Source organism: Callospermophilus lateralis, unplaced genomic scaffold (genome assembly GCF_048772815.1).
Source record: "Callospermophilus lateralis isolate mCalLat2 unplaced genomic scaffold, mCalLat2.hap1 Scaffold_66, whole genome shotgun sequence".
In the NCBI taxonomy this organism is placed as follows: Eukaryota; Metazoa; Chordata; class Mammalia; order Rodentia; family Sciuridae; genus Callospermophilus; species Callospermophilus lateralis.
In genome coordinates this window covers 2,517,023-2,538,389 of record NW_027514882.1, presented here as the reverse complement: position 1 = coordinate 2,538,389, position 21,367 = coordinate 2,517,023, and the positions used below count along the sequence as shown (strand labels likewise).

The following is a 21,367-nucleotide window of genomic DNA, read 5'->3' as shown; positions in this document are numbered from 1 at the left end:
AGACTGCAAATCTGGAGTTCAAGGCCGCACGCGCTGATCCTCGCCCAGCCCCGGTCCCAGTCCAGCTCATTCATTCCGGCAGGTCCCCACCTTCCAGCCCCTGTCGCGCTCCCCAGTGGCGTTCGTCCACTGCCTGTCCAGCCAGTGTCTGCTCACACCGCAGCCGACCACTCATTGTTTTTAAATCTCAAAAATAACCCCAAGAGATTTTCTTCTTCTTACTTTTTCACACTCCATCATATCTTATCCCTGTTAATTAAAACAACCCTCTGTCCCCTGCTTCCTCAAAGCGTTATTAAGCAGCAAGCTCCACGAAAGAAAATCAACCCCCTCCCCATCATCCCACCTACAGCCAAGCCACAGCTCAGCCTCCATCTCAGAGGCCCGGCGCTGATATCTCTCGGTCCCCAACCCTGATAGGGGGGGAACCACCCCGCGAGCGGCTTCCACTTCCCTTCCAGGATAGAGAAAGGCCCTCTCACCCTTCAGTGGATGCCATGGTCTGGGGAACGCCCCCTCCTCTTCAGCACAGTCGGCAGCAGCTAGCTAGGGAGCGAGCCTGCGCTGGGGTGAGCGTGTGTGTGGGGGAGCGGTATTTAAGGGGGAGCCTCTCTCCGCCCTTCCACCCCCCTCTGGGTTAAGCCCTTTAGCGCCTCAACGCTCGCTGGAGGCTCCTGCGGGCGCTAATCCTAGCTCTCCACTGCGCGCCTCCCGCGCTCCCTGCCGCAGGTTGCAGTAGCGTTTGGCTGGGCGCTGGGGTGTTCCGAGTGTTCGGAGAATGGTTTCCCAAAGACAGCGCTGTCCCGGGGGCTACAGGAGCGCCCTCAACAACGCTGCGCCCCCGCCGCCGCTGCTACCACCTGTGCTTTGCTGCGGGGCAGGCTGGCGTGCCGAGTGGCGGGCACTGAGAGTGGTGGCAGTGGGGAGAACAGTGAATGTCTGTGCGGGGGAGTGTGTGCGTGCGTGCGCGCCTGTGCCGGTGTGTGCGCGCCGGGGGAGGTGGTGGAGGCCTCGGCGCCCTGGCTCGGCGCCTGCCGGGGAGGGATTGCAAGGTTTAGCCCCGCCGGAGCTGAGGATTTACAGGCGATCCCTCTCTATTTTCGTTGAGAGCTTACATCACCGCGCTGCAGCCTCGAGCGACTCCTTTAACCGCCACCCCCAGCCCCCATCTTGAGACGCGGTCCCCTCCTCTGCCATCCCGCCCTCTTAGCCTCTAGTCATAAATTAGCCAAATAAGGAAAGAAGCCCGCCGGTCATCCGGAAGGCTTGGGCAGCCCGTGGCAGGAGCCCAGAATCTAAGGAGTAGCTATTGTTTCCCCTCAAGTCCTCGTGGCCCCAAGTCACCCCAAGCTGGGCGAAGCGCAGGCGGCAGCACAGAGACCCGGGATGCCCCTCCGTCCCCAATCCCTGGAGCAGCCTCAACGCTCACCCTCACTCCCTGATACATCTCTGTTCCAGCTCACGCTCAACCCCAAATCACCCGCCACCGGCAAGCACACCCAACTTCATGCTCCCACGTCTGCGGTATGGAGCCTCACAGAACTCCAACTGCCCAAACACGCACGCTGCGCGACGGAAACACTGCCCCGCTTCGCGCCCTCCCGGGCTGGGGCCCGCATAAATCTCTGGGCTTTAATTATTCATCAAGATTAATATTAATGCAGCTCCCTGGGGGCGAAGGGCGGGGTGAAGGGAAAGCTGTAGGGTTTTTGTTGTTGTTTGTTTGTTTATTTTAACCGAAAAAGGTCGGCCTGGGGGGCGCAGGCTAGAAAGGCGCGAAGAGATTGTCGTGGCTAGTTGCTGGGGACGTGCCTCCACCCCCTCGACTCTGCACTCAGTAGGCTTCTGAGCCCGGGGGAGGCGCGCAGAGACAGATGGGCTCGCTCAAGAGAGGGTCCAAGACTCCTGGCCAGCTTTGCATAATAATGAGGAGACCCGTGCAGCTTTTATTATCTCTGGGACAGGGACACAGCACATGTCTACAACTCTGCCACCTGCGGACCCCGTGACCGGCGGGAAGGCAAAGGCTCAATTTCCTCAGCTGGACAATGGGACTCAAAATAACCCCTTTTTCAGGGCCACGATGAGAATTAAACAGACTGTGAAAAAAGAGATTTGCAACGTGTAAACGCGTTTGGAAGATGTGAGCGGAGTAAGCCTGTCGCTTGGGACCTGACAGGCTCCTCCAGAAGAGACCTCAAAATTCTACCGCCCTGGTGGCGGTCCTCTGCACCCGTCGCTTTTAATCTTCTTGCCGGGAGGAGGCACTCCTTGGTGCCCCATTGTGCTGAACCCATTAGAAAATGGACTGCCGAGGACCACGTGGAAACTTGCAGAGCTGGCCCTGGAGATGGTGTTTGGGAAGACAGGGTCCCTGCACTACCATTTCGTGGTTAACTGTCAGGCGCTGGTATCTGAGAGCTTGAGTTCTTCACCATCTCCCAGTAATCTTCATCTTCCCCCAGTAATCTGGGAAAAAATTCCTGATCTCACTTCTGCCTTTCTGCAAAATAGGGAGATCATCCCCAGCCTAGCAGTGAGCAGGAGAACTAACCAAATGAAATGTAGGCGACACGAAAATCTCTTTAAACTAGAACCTGGCGCCCAGTAAACGTCAAAAAAAAAATGTTCAGTGAATTCTAAGGGTCCTTGGAGAATCATTTTCTTGGGCAAAACATCCAAGGATGAATAGACAAGTGAGGGAAATAACAAGAAAAGGAGGGGGAGAAGCTTTACAGAAGTTAAAAATAAATCTCTCTCTCCATGTACCTCTTTTCTTCACCTCCCTTCCCATAATCTGGGTCCAAAAATCTTCCTCCATCTTTCCTCCCCTCTTCTCTTTTCTTTCTGCATCACATTCACTCTCAGACTTTTCAGAATTCTTCAAACTCTGCATTGTCTTTCAAGGGGGAAAAGAGTGCTTTAACCATGTCTTTATCCTTTATCCTGGAACATTTAATTTTGGGTACTTTCCTCTCCCAAAGAATTTAGGTATTGTTTAGTCAATGTGTTTCTTAAAAATAATTTGTAAATGAAAAGGGCTTTTTGCACCTTGGTTATTATGCTTGACAGTTGCCTTCCCATAAATCCTATAGATGTGTGACTTTGTATCTGAAGTTGTCACGTGTGCATCCTGTCATTCTCCCTTCATCATTTAGGGATTTCCCTTCCCTTTCTGCTGAGGTGGCAGCTGGAGAACAAAGCCCTGAGGATCTCTCCCAGGAGGCCTAGATATTAATGACCCCAGCAGCACTACTCTGTGGCCAGCACCCCTTTAAATTGAGCCTGAATGAGCCACTCCGTGTAATCCTTCAGTATCTGCATCAGCAAAGGGCAGAGCGGTGCCATTCATTAGTACTCCCTGCCCACAGCAAGGCTCCTAAGGCCACGTAAACCCCGGGTAAGGAAAAGGACAGAAAAGGAATAAGTTGAAGCTGTTTTCAATTTTTAAAACATCCGGTTGAAACCCACTCAATTACATTTTCCATGTTTGAGGGAATTCAGATATAGATGGGAGTAGAAATTTCAGCTTGCCACCTTCTCTATAGATGACAGTGTTTGGGAACCCTGACATCACCTCCTACATGGAAGAGAAATTTGCATTCAGCTGCCCTGGGGGACCTGGTTTATTAAATCATATGGACTACGCCACAAACAACTCTGGCTAAGAAGAAATTCTTTCTTGGTCCCAGAGGGCTCCTGCCATCGTTCACACCAGCTCATTTTTAACACAGACTGGAGCAGGGATTTCCAAAACTAGCTGCCCATTAAAATATTCTTAGAGAGTTTTTAGATATGTAACAAGGCTAAGGCCTCCTGTTAGAGATTTCTACACCATCAGAGGGATTCCGGCTTGGTTGTTTTTTAAAATATCCCCAGGTGATCAATTCTATGATGCAGTTAAAGTCAGGAATGGTTAGACTAGAAGCCTTCAGTAAATTGGAGAAGAGTACAAAAATAGGACTCCAAAATAATAGTTGGAGCAAGTTGGTATTTAGCCTTTGAAAAGAGAAAACTTAGAAAGATATGCTACCAAGCTGAACCTCTTGTCTTCATATACAAGCTGTTAAAATCTTTTCAGTCCAACACTTGTGTGTTATTCTAGACAACTAATATGCAACGCTAGAAAAACAACACAGACCTTTCTTCTTACGTGCCCACGGAACATGAAGGGTAAGCCATGAAGGGTAAGCCACTGGGTAAGACTCAGCTCTGGGTTAGACAGACCTGCCTTAAATCACCCCCTGCCATGGATTAGACTCTGTGTCACATTAGTCTGGGCATTTCAGATTCTCAGCTTTCTCATTCTGAAACTGGAGAAGATAACAATTGTTGTCATGAGGATTTAACAGAATTACATGGGAATTGTTTAGCTAATATATTGCCTGGCATGACAAGAGTGCTCAATGAAGGCCACCATGGACACATGGGCACTGCAGCATGCACCCAACTTATCTACCACTTATCTAGCCACTAGCCTTCCTACCTGAAGTATGACCCTGCTGTCTCCTTCCAATCCCCACAATAAACTTTGAGTCTCCCAGCCAGCAGTAAGTGGATATGACAACAGTAAGAGGCCACCTTTGCGCTTTTGAGATTTCTAGCCTCTCTTAGTCTCCTCTAGGAACACTTACGGCAAAAGCGGAAGAGGTAAGGTGTTCTGACATTTGCACACAGATTTACCTAAATCTAGCTCACTGGATCTCAAACATCAGCTTGAATAAGAACTACTCCACAGGACTGAATACCAAAAAGTCAATATACTCTAATCTGATAGGATTTTAAAAATGAATTTTGACCTTAGGGAACTTTTTCTTTTTTGTCTTATTGATTGTTGACTTAACACCCAACACAAGTTAAAAGTTCTAAGGGATGGTGCATGCCTATAATCCCAGCATCTTGGGAGGCTGAGGCAGGAGGATCATAAGATCAAAGCCACCCTCAGCAAGTTAGTGAAGCCCTAAGCAACTTAGTGATGAGACCCTGTCTCAAAATAAATCATAAAAAGGGCTGAGGATGTGGCCCAGTGGTTAAGCACCTTTGAATTCAAATTCTGAGGAAGGAGAGGAGAAGAAGAAAGGGGTGGGGGTGGGGGGTAAGAAGAGAGGAGGAGGAGGAAGTTCTATAGAGCTAAAATAGTGTGTAAGCAACTTTGTGGATTTGTAGTTTTACCATAACATTCACTGAATGCTCCCTATATGTACAATGAACCTTATATACTTCACCCTGTTTGACTCTTAGAGTGACCTACAGAGAACAAACTTATTATCCCAGTTTACAGAGGAGAAAACTGAGGCCAAGGGAGATTAAGAAATTTGATCAAGGCCACACAAATAGTGGTTTATCAATCAGGATCCCAGATAAGAAAAGATGATCTATTCAATTGTGGTAAATGTAATAAAGTGACCATTTAGAAGAGTATGAAAAAGATGTGGGGAAACCCTATGGGATAGGGCAGACTTCCTGATTTGTTAACAGTGAGCCCCAGTACCCAGCCTGGACCTGAAGGGAAGTTATAGGAACTCAGAGGGGGTCCTGCATGCAGAAATCTTATAACATGAGCTGAGACCTTTATGGCCAAAGCAACCCAGTGGAAGGGAACCTGCAAGTACCATAATCCCAGTTCCCTCCTGTTCTTTGCCCTCCAGGGTTCCCTACTGGTCAAACCCAGCTGGAGGCTGAAGGACAGAAAACCCATTGAAACAATCCACAGGCAGCCCTTGCAAACTCCCCTTGCTGGAAATACACCAGGATGGGAAACAGTGGGAAGGGGACTCCAGGGCCAATAGCAGAGACCAGGGTTCAAGTGCAGGCCACCTTCCTTCAGGACCTTGCATTTACCTCTCCACTGTGTAACCTACAATGATAATAATGTTGGAAGAGGTTGGCCCCATAACATGCGGGAACCTCTCCACCATGGGGTGCTCTGGCAGAGAAACAGACTTGGTCAGAACACCTACCAGAGTTCAGAAAAGGGTTTATTTAGACCATGGAAGAAGTGACTAGGTGGTGTCTAAAGTTGCAGTTCTAAATTCTGTAATTCTCAGTATTCTTCTCCAATTATTATGGGAACCTAGTTAAAGTAAAAAGGAGACGAAATCTTTCTCTTCTTCCATTGTTTCAAATCCATGCCCTGCCTTGGTTCTCCCTCAGATGGCTTGAGATTGGTTATTGAAAGTCTAAAGGGGAAGGAGTTGGGGGACTCCTAATATAGCAAGGGGGAAAAGCCCTACACTGCTTTCCCATAAAAGGCTGCTAAATAAGACCATTTCCCCCCTTGTGATGACAACAGAGGAGAAATGTTTCAATGCTCAAAATTTATCAGAAGAAAATGACCTAGAGAGAGAAGTTAACGGCCAAGTGACCCCAGGGTTACCCGCTCAGAAGGGACTGTCATTTGTAACGTGTGAGAAATACAAATTTGACTTTTCCCTCTAGCTGCAATTACTGTTTCATCTGCCTTGCTCTTCAAGATGACAGTCATTCTCCAGAACTCAGTAATGAGAAAATCACCCACCATCAGCTCATTAGTTAAGACATCCATGTTTGTGGTTCTTCTTTGCAAAGTCAGAACCACCCAGGGAGCAAATTAAGTCTTTTCCCAGTTTCCATCCCAGCAGGTGTCCTGGTAAAGCAAGCCTGGGCTTTGGAGTCTAAGCAGTTCAATACTGAATCCCAACTCCTGCACAAGTGACATTGAATGGATCACCAAATCCCATGGATCCTAAACTCCCTCCTCTGTAAAATGGAAATACTTCTTATAGCTTTGAAACTTACATCTGTAAAGCAGACATCATGGGACCTAACATATAGTTTGGGCATACTAAAGATCTGTGCTCTGGCCTTCCCAAATAATTGAGAATCTATAAGTCACCTGGTCACCTGGACTACAAGACTAGACACATTTCCCCACCCCACCCCTAACAGAGGGAACTGTAGGAGCCCTTTCATAAGACAATTGATGCAAGTATGCTAATTTTAAAATATCTGAAACCATTTTGGGATGCATGAAATACATGAATGAAAATTATAGTACAGTGTTGCTGTTTTAGAGGAAAGATACTGAACTATTCTCAGCATTAGCTCTGAAGCCAAGAGCATGCAAGAGAGAATCTGGATATGTCTGAAATTAAGCTGAAAGTGAAAAGGATTTAGAAAGAGAAAAGAGTTCAGAATGATAATGAGTAGGAGAATTTTAAGTGGTGACACCATCATCATCATATTCAGGATGCTCAGGTGGACACAGAAGTTATAATATGATTTTCAGAATTAGACCACCCTGAGAACAACCAGCTTAACCATGTGTGGAACAATGAGATTCAAGCTGACTTCATCATTCTCTGTCCATTTTGAAGGACCTTGAATACGTCATTTGATCCTCTGGGCATCCATGAGTACAGTAATGACCCTATCCACTGGGATCCTAAAAGAACTAAATAAAGCCATGTCACCCAAGGCATTTAGCACAGTTCCTGGTACATGTGATACTTACCACCACCTTCATTATGTCAGCTTCCTGGCTACCACCACCTTCTCTCAGATGACTGGTGGCACTGCTTTGCTCACAACCACATAGTACAGCTAGGCATTAGCCAGCCTGTACCCATTTGTCTGCTTGTGGTCACTGAAAAGGAATAAAGGAAATCATCCATGTCATGTGTGTTTGGAGCTTTAAGATATAAGGTGAGTTCATTCACTCTTTTCTTGTTAAGATGCATTAGCAAAAGAAAAGTAAGGATGTTCTATTTTTACCTCACTTTTTAAGTGATAAAAAAAAAAAGAGATGTTACTTCATAGAAATCTCAATTCAGACTGAGAACTTGGTCTAAATATAATCTCTTCAGGAAGAAACCATTTCATTAAGCAGAGAGCTCCAGAACGTTGAAACATTTGATTGTTACGCTTAGTGGCTGATTAATTCTAATAGAGTGTGGATTCGTTTCATTTACTTGGTTTAGATGAGGGAGGAGAGGAGACAATGGGAAAAGATGAATTGTGAGTTCTCAGCCAATCGTTCCATACGTCAGCATTTCTAGTACAAGATGGCTTGAGGTTTGATGTCAGGGTTAACGCAAATTCTTTAAGCCCGCCATAAAAAAACCACAGCATTTTGAATTAGAGTGTCTCTTTTACAGTAGCTTAATTCTTATATAATGTGGGATGAGTGTTGTTGCTGGCATTTTAATAAGTACCCCTATTTCCTCCTCATCATAGCAACCATTATTGGTTAAGCATCCTTCCTTCCTCTTCCCTTTGTCCCATCGGAACATCACAGTATTAGTTAGTGACATCCTCATGATGAACAAAAGGGTGGATGGTTTATCTTGGGTGGGGGATTCCTTTGCTTGACAATTGCTCACTGTTAAATGCTAGGATATTTGGATAGAAGACTGAATCAAGGACCCAAACCAGGCTCTGTTGACCTCAGAAAAACCAATGACATGATCCTTGTTCTTTCTCTGTTCACTTCTTTATAAGATGACTTGGTGATATCCAGAGAGATTATGTATCCAGTCCCAAAAGGATCATCCTTATAAAGTTATTTTCTTTAATAAAAAACAGAGGGAGAAGCCAGTCAATTTAGTTCTAAATTGAGATTATAGAATCAGAGATTCTTTTTAAATCAAAGGCTGAGGAATTGAAGCTTGTATTTACATAACTACAGTAAATAGTTATGTAAATAGGAATTTATCCCAGTAAGTAGGAACTTATCCCAATTCACTTCAAAGTATCATTTATTAGCACCTGAACAGTATTTTATTTGTAATGCTCTGACTCCCTTTCCACTGAAAATAAACAGCTTTTCCTGAACTGGGCATATTTAACTATTAATAGCATTCTTTCTCTTTTGTGTGAAATCACCTGGTTCTAGAAGCCCTAAGTGCAGGAATATAACAGCAGTTTTTGTGTCCCCCAATAATTCAGTCTTTTATTTTATTCTTCACCTGAGAAGCTGTTCCCTAATTTTATCTACTGATTCCTTTTTTTTTTTATTGACAAAGGTCTCCATCAAACCTAGCCCAAGCCACTGGATAAACACTGAGTGAATTGGGATACAAACGTGAAGTGAGCCCTAAAAACTTAGCCATGAGACAGTCTTCTTAAAATGCTGGGCCTCCGCTGCACATCTGGGCAGAGCTCTGCCAGGGAAAGCAAGCCCTGCTGCCAAGAAAAGCAAAGAGAGACCACAAATTGCTACCAAACCACTCCAAAATGTTCTCATCTTTCCAACAGCCCTGAAAAGATAAACTTCCCCAAGCCCTAGGGATTCAAAGTATTTTACTCAAAATTTTCACAGGATCCTAAAGAAGGAGAAAAAAAAATGCAGGCAGGAGTGAAGATAAGTGTCTTACTTTGCATCTGACATTGACCCTTGGCTTTCTTCCTGTCTCTCCTCTCTGCTTCATTTAAGATAATTCCCTGTTAGAACAACATGCATTTGGGTCGATGCAAGGAGTCTTGGTGGTCTTCATTCATGTTCCAGGTTAGACAATAGCAAAACCCAAGGTCAAAGCCAAGGGCTATCCTTGATGACTTGATGGCCTCACTAATAATTCCTAGTGACATTCTAGGAATTCACAGGGTGTGATATGCACAGTGTGTTCCTAGCAGTGCCTTCTCATCTGGTCTTCCCAGCTTCAAACCTGGCTCTTCACCAGTGGCTCCATCTCCAACCTCAGTCCACTGAGGAGGTCACATTTTACCCCACAGCCTTATTAGTTTTCTTCCTTTCTTTTTTTTAATATTTAGTTTTTGGTTGTAGTTGGACACAATACCTTTGTTTTATTTATTTATTTATTTATTTATTTATTCATTTATTTATTCATTTATTTATTTATTTTTATGTGGTGCTGAGGATTGAACCCAGGGCTTCACACACACTAGGCAAGTGCTCTACTGCTGAGCCACAACCCCAGCCCCTGCCATACTGTTTTTCTAGATAATCCTCAGACATGCCAGGAGCCCTCCTTCTCAAGATCTTTGCACATGCTCTTCCCTCTGTCTGGAATGTTCTTCCTCACTTCACATCCTTGCTCTAGTAGTTAACTCCCCAACTCAGCCATCACCTCTTCAGGGAACAGACCATGTGCATTCCCTTCAGATTAAGTCAGTTCCCCTGGGATACATTCTTTAGGCATACTCTACTTTTCTCTCCAGTACTTACCATGCTTTCTAACTCAGCACTAAATCTGGAATTATGTGACTGATTGCAAGCACCTGCTTATGTTGTTGGCCACCTTCAATGTCCCCAGTCCTTGGTGCACAGAAGCACTCAATTTTTTTGATGAGTGAATGACAAACAGGTGGAAAGTCAATGAAATCACAATTCTTGGTTAAATTCAGGATGGGAGAAGTTTTTATCAACTAACATTCTGATACATAAAGTCAATGTTGAAGGTCATTAAGTTTTGAGCAGATGATGAATTTGACAACATGAAAATCCTTAAATCCCAAAGGACTGGGAAGATTCATATTCAAACCCTAAACTCACAACTCCATGGTATAATGGATACTGTACTATGAGGGAGGATTAAAGGCTGCAAATATCCTACTTGTTCAGCTGAGCCTGGTCCTTTTTGATAAGTTCAACCTGTACCACCTTTACCCCATCCCACTCAAGTGCAGATAGGAAAATGTATTTTAAAAGTTACATAGGCCCTGTCTCTTTGTCTCAGAAGTGTATCCAGAGGACTCTCACACAATCCACCCTTGCTCTTAATGTTCTTGGTTCTTTTATCCCTTGGTCCCCATTTTTCTGTGCCCATCCTTTCCTATGGCTAACTGCACTCCAAGCTTATTTCTACAGGCTTGGACCTGAACAACATTCTAGAACTCTCTTTTCTCTCCCTACTCCTCATAACATTTCTTATAGCTGGCTCTTGAACTCTTGTCTTCCCCTCCTGGAGAGTACCACACACAGCAGCCAGCAGAGTATGTGGGCCAGGTACTGCTCACAGGCTTGGCTATCAGGTGCATGGTCCTGCTGGAGCATCACATCATTGCACTCCATTTGCAGATGAGGACCAACTGTGGGATTGACACTGTGGGGTAGTGACAGAGCTTAGACTTGAGCTCAGGCTGGGTTTTCTGATTGCTGCCATATGTCCAATACAGTCCTCCTGAACTCCTTTTAGAATTCCACTTCCATTTTTTCATTGTCCTGACAACATGAGCTGAATGTTCACAAATGAACAATAAGAAGCCACATTATTAATCTTAGCATGTGAGATCCACCACCAATGGCCTCCCACTTTGATGGGCCTTGCCTTGACTGACAGGCCTGACCTGTCACTGTAATGAAGGTTTCATGGTGAAGAATGATTAGTCCCTTTCCAACACAGTCCCCTTTATGCTTAATTTTCCGAGTTTTATCCTTACTTACACTACCTTTCTGTCTGCCACTCCTCCGGAGATTTGAAGTTTTAACTGTACTGTGACAGGTTGAGTCTTCGGGAGACACTGCAAATAAAAAGTGGACTAAAGATTTTGTGTTTTTAGTCCCTTCCTCTTGATTCTGTTGTCATTTATGAATACAATGCGAGTTGGTTCCTCTACTACCCATTAAAGATAAAGACCACCTCAGGTATAAAACCTATCCATTCCCAAGGAAAGTGAAGGTCTTGCTTAAATTGTAGTGTATCTAAATTTTAGGTGTCATTTAAATTGTATCATATGGGACACAAAATATAAGAAAAATCTACATGATTTAGGGAGGACATTTATGTACATATATATGTATACAGCCTCCATCCAAAGACCACTAGAAACTCCTGTGGTTGAATGAGCTTCTCCGTCCGTACAGTGAGGGACAGTGTGTGTCATAGAGAACTGAGAGGGATATCATCAAAAGTGTCTTGGAGACAACTTACAGGATTTTGACTTCTAAATGATTTGGGGGAGGTTTGAAGGAGGAGTGGGGCTCAGTTCTGGATTGGAAGCTGTCAGAAAGTAGGGGTACTTCTAGAATTGGCCATCTTAATAGAAGACTGAGACCAAACCTGTAATTGACAGAGAAGGAGCAGTGACTCATGTTAACTCCCTGGAAAGGGAGAGAACTGGTATTCGTGAAGTTTGCATCGTGGTTACACAATATACGAAAGTGGTATTCTTTATGTCTTGATCAATCCCGGTCACAGAATGACCCAGAGGGATATTGGCATGAATGAAGGTTTGCAAATGGATACTAATATCTGTGAAAGTATTTACCTTCAAGAGGAGAACACCACAGCCTAACGAGGCCTACCATGGACACCTAAACACCAGAGCCTAGCTGATAGAATGTCACTGGTCAGGGGCCACAAGGGTACATATGCAAACAAAACAGCCACAAGAGGAATTATAAACAAACTCTTCTAGATGAAGCACAAGTAGGTAGTCCCTGGTATTTTCCTGTTGTGTCTCCTGATGGCACCTATTCAGATTCTCTGAATCTCCCCAAAGGCCTCCTCAGTGGACAAGCACTTCCCCAGCACTTGCAAGATTTCTTCCATGTCAACTTAGGTACACTGGACCTATGCTGCAAAATTTCCTCCCCAATATGGTTCTGGATTAGGGGTGGGGAGAAAACAAGAAAAACTCTCATGAGATTTGAAATGGAAAGTGAAATAACCGCTGTTTTCACACTCTGGAAGTTGGTAGAGCTCATCCAACACCAAGGCAGTTCATACACATTGTCACTCCATGTCACTCCCTCTGCTGGGATGGGACAGCAACAAAACCCACAGCTTTTCCAGCATCCTGTTCTGGCTTTTCTGAATTTGAATCACGTGAGCATTCGGCCACATGCTAAGGGTACCAACTTCTCCTGCAAGTCACTCACACCAATGAGGTTGGGGGCAGCAAGAGACACACATGGGTTTCTGTTTGTCCTCACAGGTTCTAGTTTGTCCTTGCTGTGTCAAGTTCACATGCAGTTTTCATTCCCAACTGCTGGCCTGGTGGATTCAGGTCCAACCTGGAGCAAAGTCTTCTCCACAAGTGCCTGGTGTTATGTGGTGAGTATAATCCCTTACTCTCTGTGACTCTTAAGAGTTCCAGTTGACTGACAAACCTCTGGCTGATGTCCACACCAGATTTCCAGCTGTGAGTCCTATCCTAGAATACAAGGTGGGTGTTATAAAGAGAAATGGAGAACATTCCAACAGCATCCAGACACCGCCAAGGGACTGGCCCATTTTCTGATTGTTTTGTTCTGACATGAGTCTTATGAGATACAATACTCGTGGCTGGGGTAGGAAGATCTAGGGGTCATAGCAAATGGCTATGGGGCTATTAATCACATTCCCAGGATTTGGGGCCAGATGAAGCATCTAAGAACATCCAAGTCATGGCAGAGATGACAGTTCTGCAAACCAGAACTGAGTGGTAAGGCAAGAATGGAAAAATGATGCTATCCAAGTGAAGGAGGTGTCAAAAAAAAGTGGGGAGCATGATGGTTAGGTGGGGAGTCAGAAAAGTCAGGCAGGAGAATGTGAGAATGGACCCCCATGTGTGCAGTGTCCATGGAGGCAGATGTGGAGGCTTTTGGGTGCTGTGCTCAGCTGGATAACTCAGGCCCTGCCAGTATTGTGGGAACCCAACCACATGCCATGTGTGTTAATCAGTTTTCCATCATTCTGACAAAATACCTGAGACAGATGGCCCCTAAGGACAAAAGATTTATTTTGGCTCCCGTATCAGAGGTTTTAGTCATGATCAGTTGGCCCTGTTGCTTTGGTCATGACAGTATGGCACATCACGGCATGAACACATGGCAGAGAAAGCTGCTCACTTCACAGTGGTATGAAAGCTGGGAAACAGAGAGAGGAGAGGAGGGGCCAGGATTCCAATATTGCCTTCAATGACCTGAGGTCCTCCCACACCACCTCCCAACAGTGCCATAGGCTGGTGGCCAAGCATTTAACATGTGGGCCTTTGGGAGATATTTAGGATCCCAACCACAACTCCATGTATGAGTCCATTGGTTTCTACAGTATCTCCCTATCATGCAGCTACCAAGATAAAATCCCAGGACCTTATCATGCCGATTTAACACCTGCTGAAGGGCAGGGAGGGAGGCTTAAGCAATTTGCCCAAGATCACTGAAGAAAAAAAAATGTTAAAAGACAGGAATTTGAATTCAGATCTCTTTAATTCAACTTCCATTACACCTTTCAAGGCCCAGGTCTTCTGGGCTTAGAACAAAGTCTTTGGGTGACCTGATAAATATCCGTAGAATCAAATCTTCCTGCCTCAATCAAAGATTCACTTGACTGCAACCTCAGATCAAGCCTCTGTCTAATTCCACAAAAACTGTGAGAGGATAAATATTTTTTGTTTTAAGCCATTAAGTATTGGATAATTTGTACTCAACAATGGATAATGTATTGCTCTTGTATGAAGCCGTCATGATGGAGGTGGGGGTGGTGAAAGGAAGAGAGTGTGACTCAGAGAAAGCCCTAGGAACACCAACCAAAAGACAAAGTAGAAGTAATTCTCTTCTGACTGAAGGGGTTATGTATAAACAAAGAAAGGGAGGCAGTTTGGGAGGCAAATATGTCCGCTATTCCAACCTTGGGGCCAAAGTCCTTGAGGCTGAAGTTCTCTGAGACAAGTAAAAAGAACAGTAAAATTCCTGTTTGGATCTACAGGCAGAGAACATCTCCTCAGATGCCATGTAACAAGTCTGGGTTCCCCATTCTCATGTGGGACAGAAAAGACTGAAAAGTTCCCACAAACCCCCAAGGGAGGAAGAAAGGGTCACTAAGAGTCTAGCTGCGCAATCACCATAGAAATCATCTCTGTGGCCATGAGGCCAAGTAATCCAAGCCAGGATCAAATAGGAATCACCACCAGATCTCAGGAGTGTCAGTCCCTACAGAGCTAAGGAGATGCCAATCAGCACCTCCTCTGAGCCCCCATGGAAGTCAATCAGCACCTCCTCTGAGCTCCCATGGAAGCAGGAGAACACAGTACAAGTTAAGCTAGTTATAGATACTAGCACTAAATATCAACAAAATGCCCAGGATGGGAAAGATATGCCACATGCACCCAGGAACCAGCATGAAGTCAGGAGTCCCCTCGATGGTCCCAATGTTCAAAGGCACTTGAGCTTCCAAGTCACCATCTTGTAGAAGAGAAAAATGGAAAGGAGGAGTGTGCTACTTAGCTTTCTGTTACTGTGACAAAAAGCCTGAGGAAATTAGCTTAAAGAGGAAAAATTTATTTTGGTTCAGGTTTTCAGTCCATAGTCAACTGATCCAATGGCTATGGGCCTGTGGTGAAGCAGAATATCATGGCGGAATGACATTGTGGAGTAAAATTTTGTACTTTATGGTAGCCAGGAGGAGAGAAGGGAAGGAAAGTGCCAGAGACAAAATACATTCTTCAAAGTCATGACCCTGGTGACCTGTTTTCTCTAACTAGACCCCAAATCCAAATGTTCCTGCCTCTTCCCAATACACCAGATGTAGGGGACCAAGCCTCTAACACATGAGCCTTTGAGGGGACATTTAAGATCCAAATCATAACAAGGAGAAAAGATAAAAGAGTAAGTCACCCCCCAAAGAAGGTGTTAATGGGAGGATCACATAAAGAATTTACAGGATTGAATTCAACTTTTTCCTCCCTTATCCAGTGGGAAGCAGGTCTGGGGCTGAGGAGGAAACACCCATGTATTATGGAAAACAGGGAGGCTACAGGTCCTTGGCAAACCTAAATCTGATGTAAGCAAACATGTGGCTTCAATCCAACTATTCTAAAACATACAACAAAGATTTATTTTATTTACAAAGAAGGGTTTTAGACTGGATCTAGAACATGAGAACCAAGGGCACATGGAAGTCAGCTAGTCCCTGGTGTTTTCCTGTTTGTGTCACCCGATGGCACCTCTGTCTTTTTTCTCCTAATCTATGACTCACCAAGCTCCAAGAGTTGGTCTTGAAAAGATAGTGTGGTCTTTGGCACACACACTATTTGGTACCCTTAGTTCTATATTAAAGGACTACAGGGAGACATGGCTCTGACACACGTAGCCCAGAGACACAGTACGCAGGAATGAAAGCACAGCACACCTGTTTTGTAGGTCAGAAGCCAACCCTTGTTTTATTGAAATGTGTACAGGAGATTGGAAAAGAAAAGGAGCAGACTGCACTGTGGCAAGGGACAAAGCATGTGCCACATCCTAACTCAGCCGTGCCAGACGTCCTGTAGGCAGCTCTTTGGAACTTGGTTTGGCTGCAGCCTTCACAGAGGCTTTGTGAAGCCCAGAACTCCTCAGGTCAACCCTCAACCAGAGGTGACCATGACATTCACCTCACTGAAAGGTGGGGAAGGCCAGTCAAACCGGAAGGTGTTCTTTGAAGAAACCCAGGTCTTGAAAGCTCTAGGATCTTCCCAGTGGTTTCCAAGCAGGCAGGAAGAAGGCAGTGGCTACCAGAAGCTGAGCTCTACTCACCCCCCACTGAGTTATGTCCATGAAATCAGAAGCCCTGGCAGAGCTAAGTTCATGGGCAAAATCCACACTTCAGATCCGCACTGAGTCCTGCAGCCCAGGTACAGACAGGTGCGTGGAAAAGCTCCCCGACAGGCCTGCAGCTGGCTCACTTCATGTTCCTCTCGATCCAGTCTTTGAAAGGCAGCACCTTGGTAAACGCCATGGAGAGGCTCTGACTACAAGATTTATCATAGCTCCAGCTGACCAGCCCCACCAGATGCCAGCGTGGCTCAGGTGATGCCCGGCCGGGGAAGGACATAGCTGCAATGCCCCCGGTCTCCGCCGTGCAGATGTCCGAAGGGGCACTGGAGTCCTGGCTGGCACAGAACATGTTGTGGGTGACACTCACGGGGATGCCGTGGTCTTCATGCTGCTCCTCACACAGCAGTGAGTCCACCACCCTGACCACCCCAGAGCGCAGCGTGTCGTTCTTGAAGCCAGGGCTCCTCACATCTGCCAAGATGTTCCAGCCAGCCACAGTGAGGTGGGACTCCTGGAAGGAGATGCTGAGGTCCCTAGGGGCAGCGAGGCAGATGGGCTGGACACAGGTGCTGATGCCAGCCTTGTCCAGGAGCTTCAAGATGGCGATGTCAGCGTCCAGCAGTATGGGGTCATAGTTGGGATGCAGAATGATGGCAGAAATCTATCAATACAAGGAATGGATAGCAATGGTGAGCATCCAGCTCCATGGTGAACAAGGACAGTCAAGTTTGGGGGCTAAATTATTGGGAGAAATTGTTCAAAAACCAGGTACCATTATTTGACATACTTTGCTCAAGAAATCTTAAAAAGTAATTGCTCTGTTTCCAGGACTGCAAACTGAAATGACTACTGGAGTCTGTTAGATGACATTAAATAAGTGGAGTATTCAGGTGAAGCTACAGAGAATGGGAGCACACACACACCCTATCTAAAGTGGACAGAAAGCTGGGTGCAGCGACCTGTGATCCCAGTGACTCAGGAGGCTGAGGCAGGAGGATTGCAAATTCAAGGTCAGCCTCAGCCATTTAGCAAGACCTATCCCAAAATAAAAAATGAAAAGGACTGAAAAATGTATTTTTGTGGTAGAATATCACTGGATTCAATCTCCAGTATGTATAAATGAATAATAAATTAAAAATAAATAAAATAAATGGGCAGAGGCCACTTCATTCCAGCTGATTGCTGCCGTACAGAAATGGGCCAGCATTCTACATTTGCCAGAGCATGGACTCCAGATCTTTAATTGAAACATCTTAAATTTTTAATTGTGGTAAGTAACTAATGAAGAAAATATACATCAGCATCATCATGTTCTGTTACTGGAACTGTGTTTGAGCACATTTCCGTGAGAAACTCATGTCACACTCATCATGATATATGGGTCTCTCTCCCACTAGCCTGAACTCTTCAGAGTGGAAACCATACTTTGTTCTTTTTTGTATCTAGTTTCAGTGAAGGGCAAACTGTTGTATCCCCCAAATAGATGGATGGACAGATAGAAGGATAGGACGAGAGATGGATGGAGGGGTGGACATATGGGTAGGTGGATAGATGGATGGATGAATGGACAGATAGATGGGTGAATAGAAGGCAGGGAGGGATGCAGGAAAGAGAAAAGCATTCTGTAAATTGATGAGGAATGTCTTGGATAGGATTTGTCTATGTCCTCAAAGCCTACCAGGTAGTGCCCAAATGCATTGGGTGACTAACTCTCTTTTATCCTCGAACTATTTGTTAATCTACTTTGAAATTGACTCTGGTGCTAGGCTGTGAGGGTCTCATGATATAGAATGTTTATGGAAAAGATGGTTTTTGGCCAAGCAGGTATTAAACAAATAATTTCACTAAATTTTAATTTATTATGAGCTACTAGACAAATTATATGTGTATTTTACTTGGAAGTAATTGAATTCTTTTTTAAAATATTTATTTTCTAGTTGTAATTGGACACAATACCTTTATTTTATTTATTTATTTTTATGTGGCGCTGAGGATTGAACTCAGAGCCTCGCACATGGTAGGTGAGCCCTCTACTGCTGAGCCACATTCCCAGCCCAGTTATTGACTTTTGATAACCATGATGATAGATGGAGCTTGTCTCTTACTTTTAAAAGAAGCAAAGTGGGGAAAGACAGGATGGCCTTTCTAAATGCCCCTGGTACGTGCCTGGCCCAGGACTGGTACTGACATGCTAAGTTGACAGGGCTGACATGGTCCTGCTCTCCTGTGCTTAGAACTGGTTGAGCCAAAGCCCTGGTTTCCAAGTTGAGCCCTCCTCTCTCACCCGTAAGCTTTGGATGGTCTTCTCATCCCGGTCATCATCCCGGTAAAACTTCCCCAAGACAATTTTGAGATCTGCTGTCTTGATGACGGTGACCTTCCCCAGGTCAGTAACACAGAGGGCGGCCACCACCACGGTGCGCTCGTTCACCAGGGCGCCGCTGCAGACCAGAAACCATACGCCCTTGTGCAGGACCCCATCGTGCACCCCACTGGTCCTCCTGTAGATGGCTTCTTGCCATGGCCAGCGTGTCCCTTGGGTCTTCAGAGAAATGACGTTCTCGATTTTCCCACAGACTATGGAGAAAGCACCAGTTCAGTAATACCAACTTAGATATTTCCATCCAAAGGGGAATGCATCTCTCTGCCAGGAGAGCACCAACTGGAAAGGTGGTCCCATGGGTCCAATGACCACTAAGCCATCTCACCTGGATTTCTTCTCCCTTTTAATATTGATCTAAACACAGTTGGTTATAAAGTCGAAGGTTAAAATTGGAGGTTTTATAGTAAAATGAAACCCAGATTATGATCCCAGGCACTTACTATCAATAGGACTTGGGTCAAGTGACTTAATCTTTTAGAGTCTCAGTTTCCTCACCTGTAAAATGGATAGAGCAATAATAATGGTCTCATAGGGTTCCAGAAGACTGAATGAGATGATGTATACAGACCCTCAAAAATATCATGACCGTCATGATAAACGTGACCGCCATGATCTAAACCACGCTGTTCTCCTTTCACAAGGGGAGAATGGAGAAAGGAGCTGGGTCCTGTTCTAGACACTTCCATATATTATCTCAGTAATCACCATCTTAACAGAGGAGGTAATTAATATTTTATTAATTAATAACTATTACCTAATTAAAATCACCGTAGGGTGGCTGTGAAATGGAGCTTAGGGTAGCCAAGATGACGTAACTAGAGGCTGCCTAGCACCTCTAACCCCCTCCCCACTTGCTGTTTAGTTCCTGCTCTCTTCCTCTTCTCCCAGTAAACATGATAGAGTTATCCACAGAAAGTATGCCCCTAGGAGTTCATGACTCCGCTTCTCCTGGGAAGTAAGTTCAAGCCAAAGGAAGACACTTCTAACCAAGGGGTTCCAGGTATCACCAAACTAGGGAAAGCTATGCAAGACCACTCCTTTGGACAATGGGACTCTCCCCAGACAACAAGGTGAATGGCTTTACACAGGCCGCTTTGGAAACTGAAAGATACCGTCACTCAAAATGAGCCTTGACTCACTAGGGATGCAAGATGGGGACTGCCCACTCCACTTCCCGGTCCTCAGACACGTCCTCTGGCTGCTGCCCAGGCAGCGGTAGAAGGGTGAGAGGCACTCATACTGAAGCTGGGTGTGCAGGCGCTGGTACCCAGCGGACAGGTCTCCAAAGGGAAGGGCTGGCTTCTTGGTAGGGGCTCCCTGCAGCTTCTTTTTGCTGAAGGCCGATGAATAGACCTGGTTTAATGGTGTCTCCCTGGGTCAGAGCACATGGGGCCAGAGAAAGAGACTGTCACCCTGGTCCCTTTAGCACCCATGCCAGGTCCCATGTAGATATGTGGTTACTGAAGAAGAGGAAAATGTCCTGTCTCTGTCTCTATATCTCTGTTCTTTCACTTCCTTTCTCTTCTCTCTCTCTCTCATACACACACACACACACACACACACACACACACACAGTACCCTTCACCTCTACCACTGAGCAAATTCTCTTGTATGCAGCAATCTTTTCATTCCTCCATTTCCATTTCTGGCATGCTTCCAACTGCCTCGGATTTTAACCAAAGAGAACTACATCTGACATAATAGCTGCTATGCAAAGACACTACATGGCACACACACAAATTTAATTGTGAAACTAAATAGAAAAGGGAGTTAATTTGAATGAGAGAATGCAGGCGTACTTTTTTTTCCCCTCCAAACATTATCATAATGGGGCAATATTAGGAATTGACTTGAACTAAACTGTGTTGATACAGTAGCTTGATTTAGCAATTAGCAGATGTAATTAGTTCACCTCACAGAATAGAAATTTCTCTCAGGGTACATTGATTGGGAGAAATATGAAGTGTTGTGTGTAAATGTGGAAAGGGATATTAAATGATCCCTGAAGGTGAAGGCCCCAGAGACCACTCTGGGGTTCTTGGGGGAGATATACACACATTGTTCTGCTTTGTGTTCATTTTATATTGGTGCCCACTGAGTGACAAGCTGAAATTCCTTTAGGAATCAATGTCTTCATTCCCATTTGATGAATGGAGAAGGGAAGCCCAGATAGGTAAGTGAGAGTGCTCACAGGCACACAGGAAAGGAAGATGGTTCGTGAGACCACCGTGCTTAGCTGTCATGACTTCCATGTGGTGTCACAACCACATCAATTTGATATCACTGTAAGAAATTATTTTATGCATCTCTATAGAACTTGGATCAGAGCAAATATTCCACCTATATTGATTTCACTCAACAAATATCCCTATCATGGTTCTAACCAGGTCTGTAATTCTGGGAGCTTCTGCACTTGCAAACAAGTTTATCTCTAGGCCACTGAAGGTTCACACTGCCTTTGGGGGCTCCCCAGGTGAGCCTGGCTGTTGGAGATAAGTAGAACCCCCACCCCCCACTTCAGCAGCCTG

At 45.2% G+C, this 21,367-nt stretch overlaps 1 protein-coding gene across 1 annotated transcript in view; it reads right to left on the bottom strand.

Annotated features, from left to right (window-relative positions):
* Positions 1–16,580: 16,580 nt before the first annotated feature.
* The window catches only part of LOC143389118 (inactive serine protease PAMR1-like), a 74,442-nt gene continuing 69,655 nt past the window's right edge, over positions 16,581–21,367 (bottom strand). Inside the window, exons 9-11 of the mRNA XM_077108403.1 lie at positions 19,979–20,211; positions 18,741–19,033; positions 16,581–17,117 (exon numbers count right to left, since the gene is read on the bottom strand). Of these exons, the coding sequence (XP_076964518.1) occupies positions 16,581–17,117; positions 18,741–19,033; positions 19,979–20,211 (1,063 nt within the window). The remainder of the gene's footprint in view (positions 17,118–18,740; positions 19,034–19,978; positions 20,212–21,367) is intronic.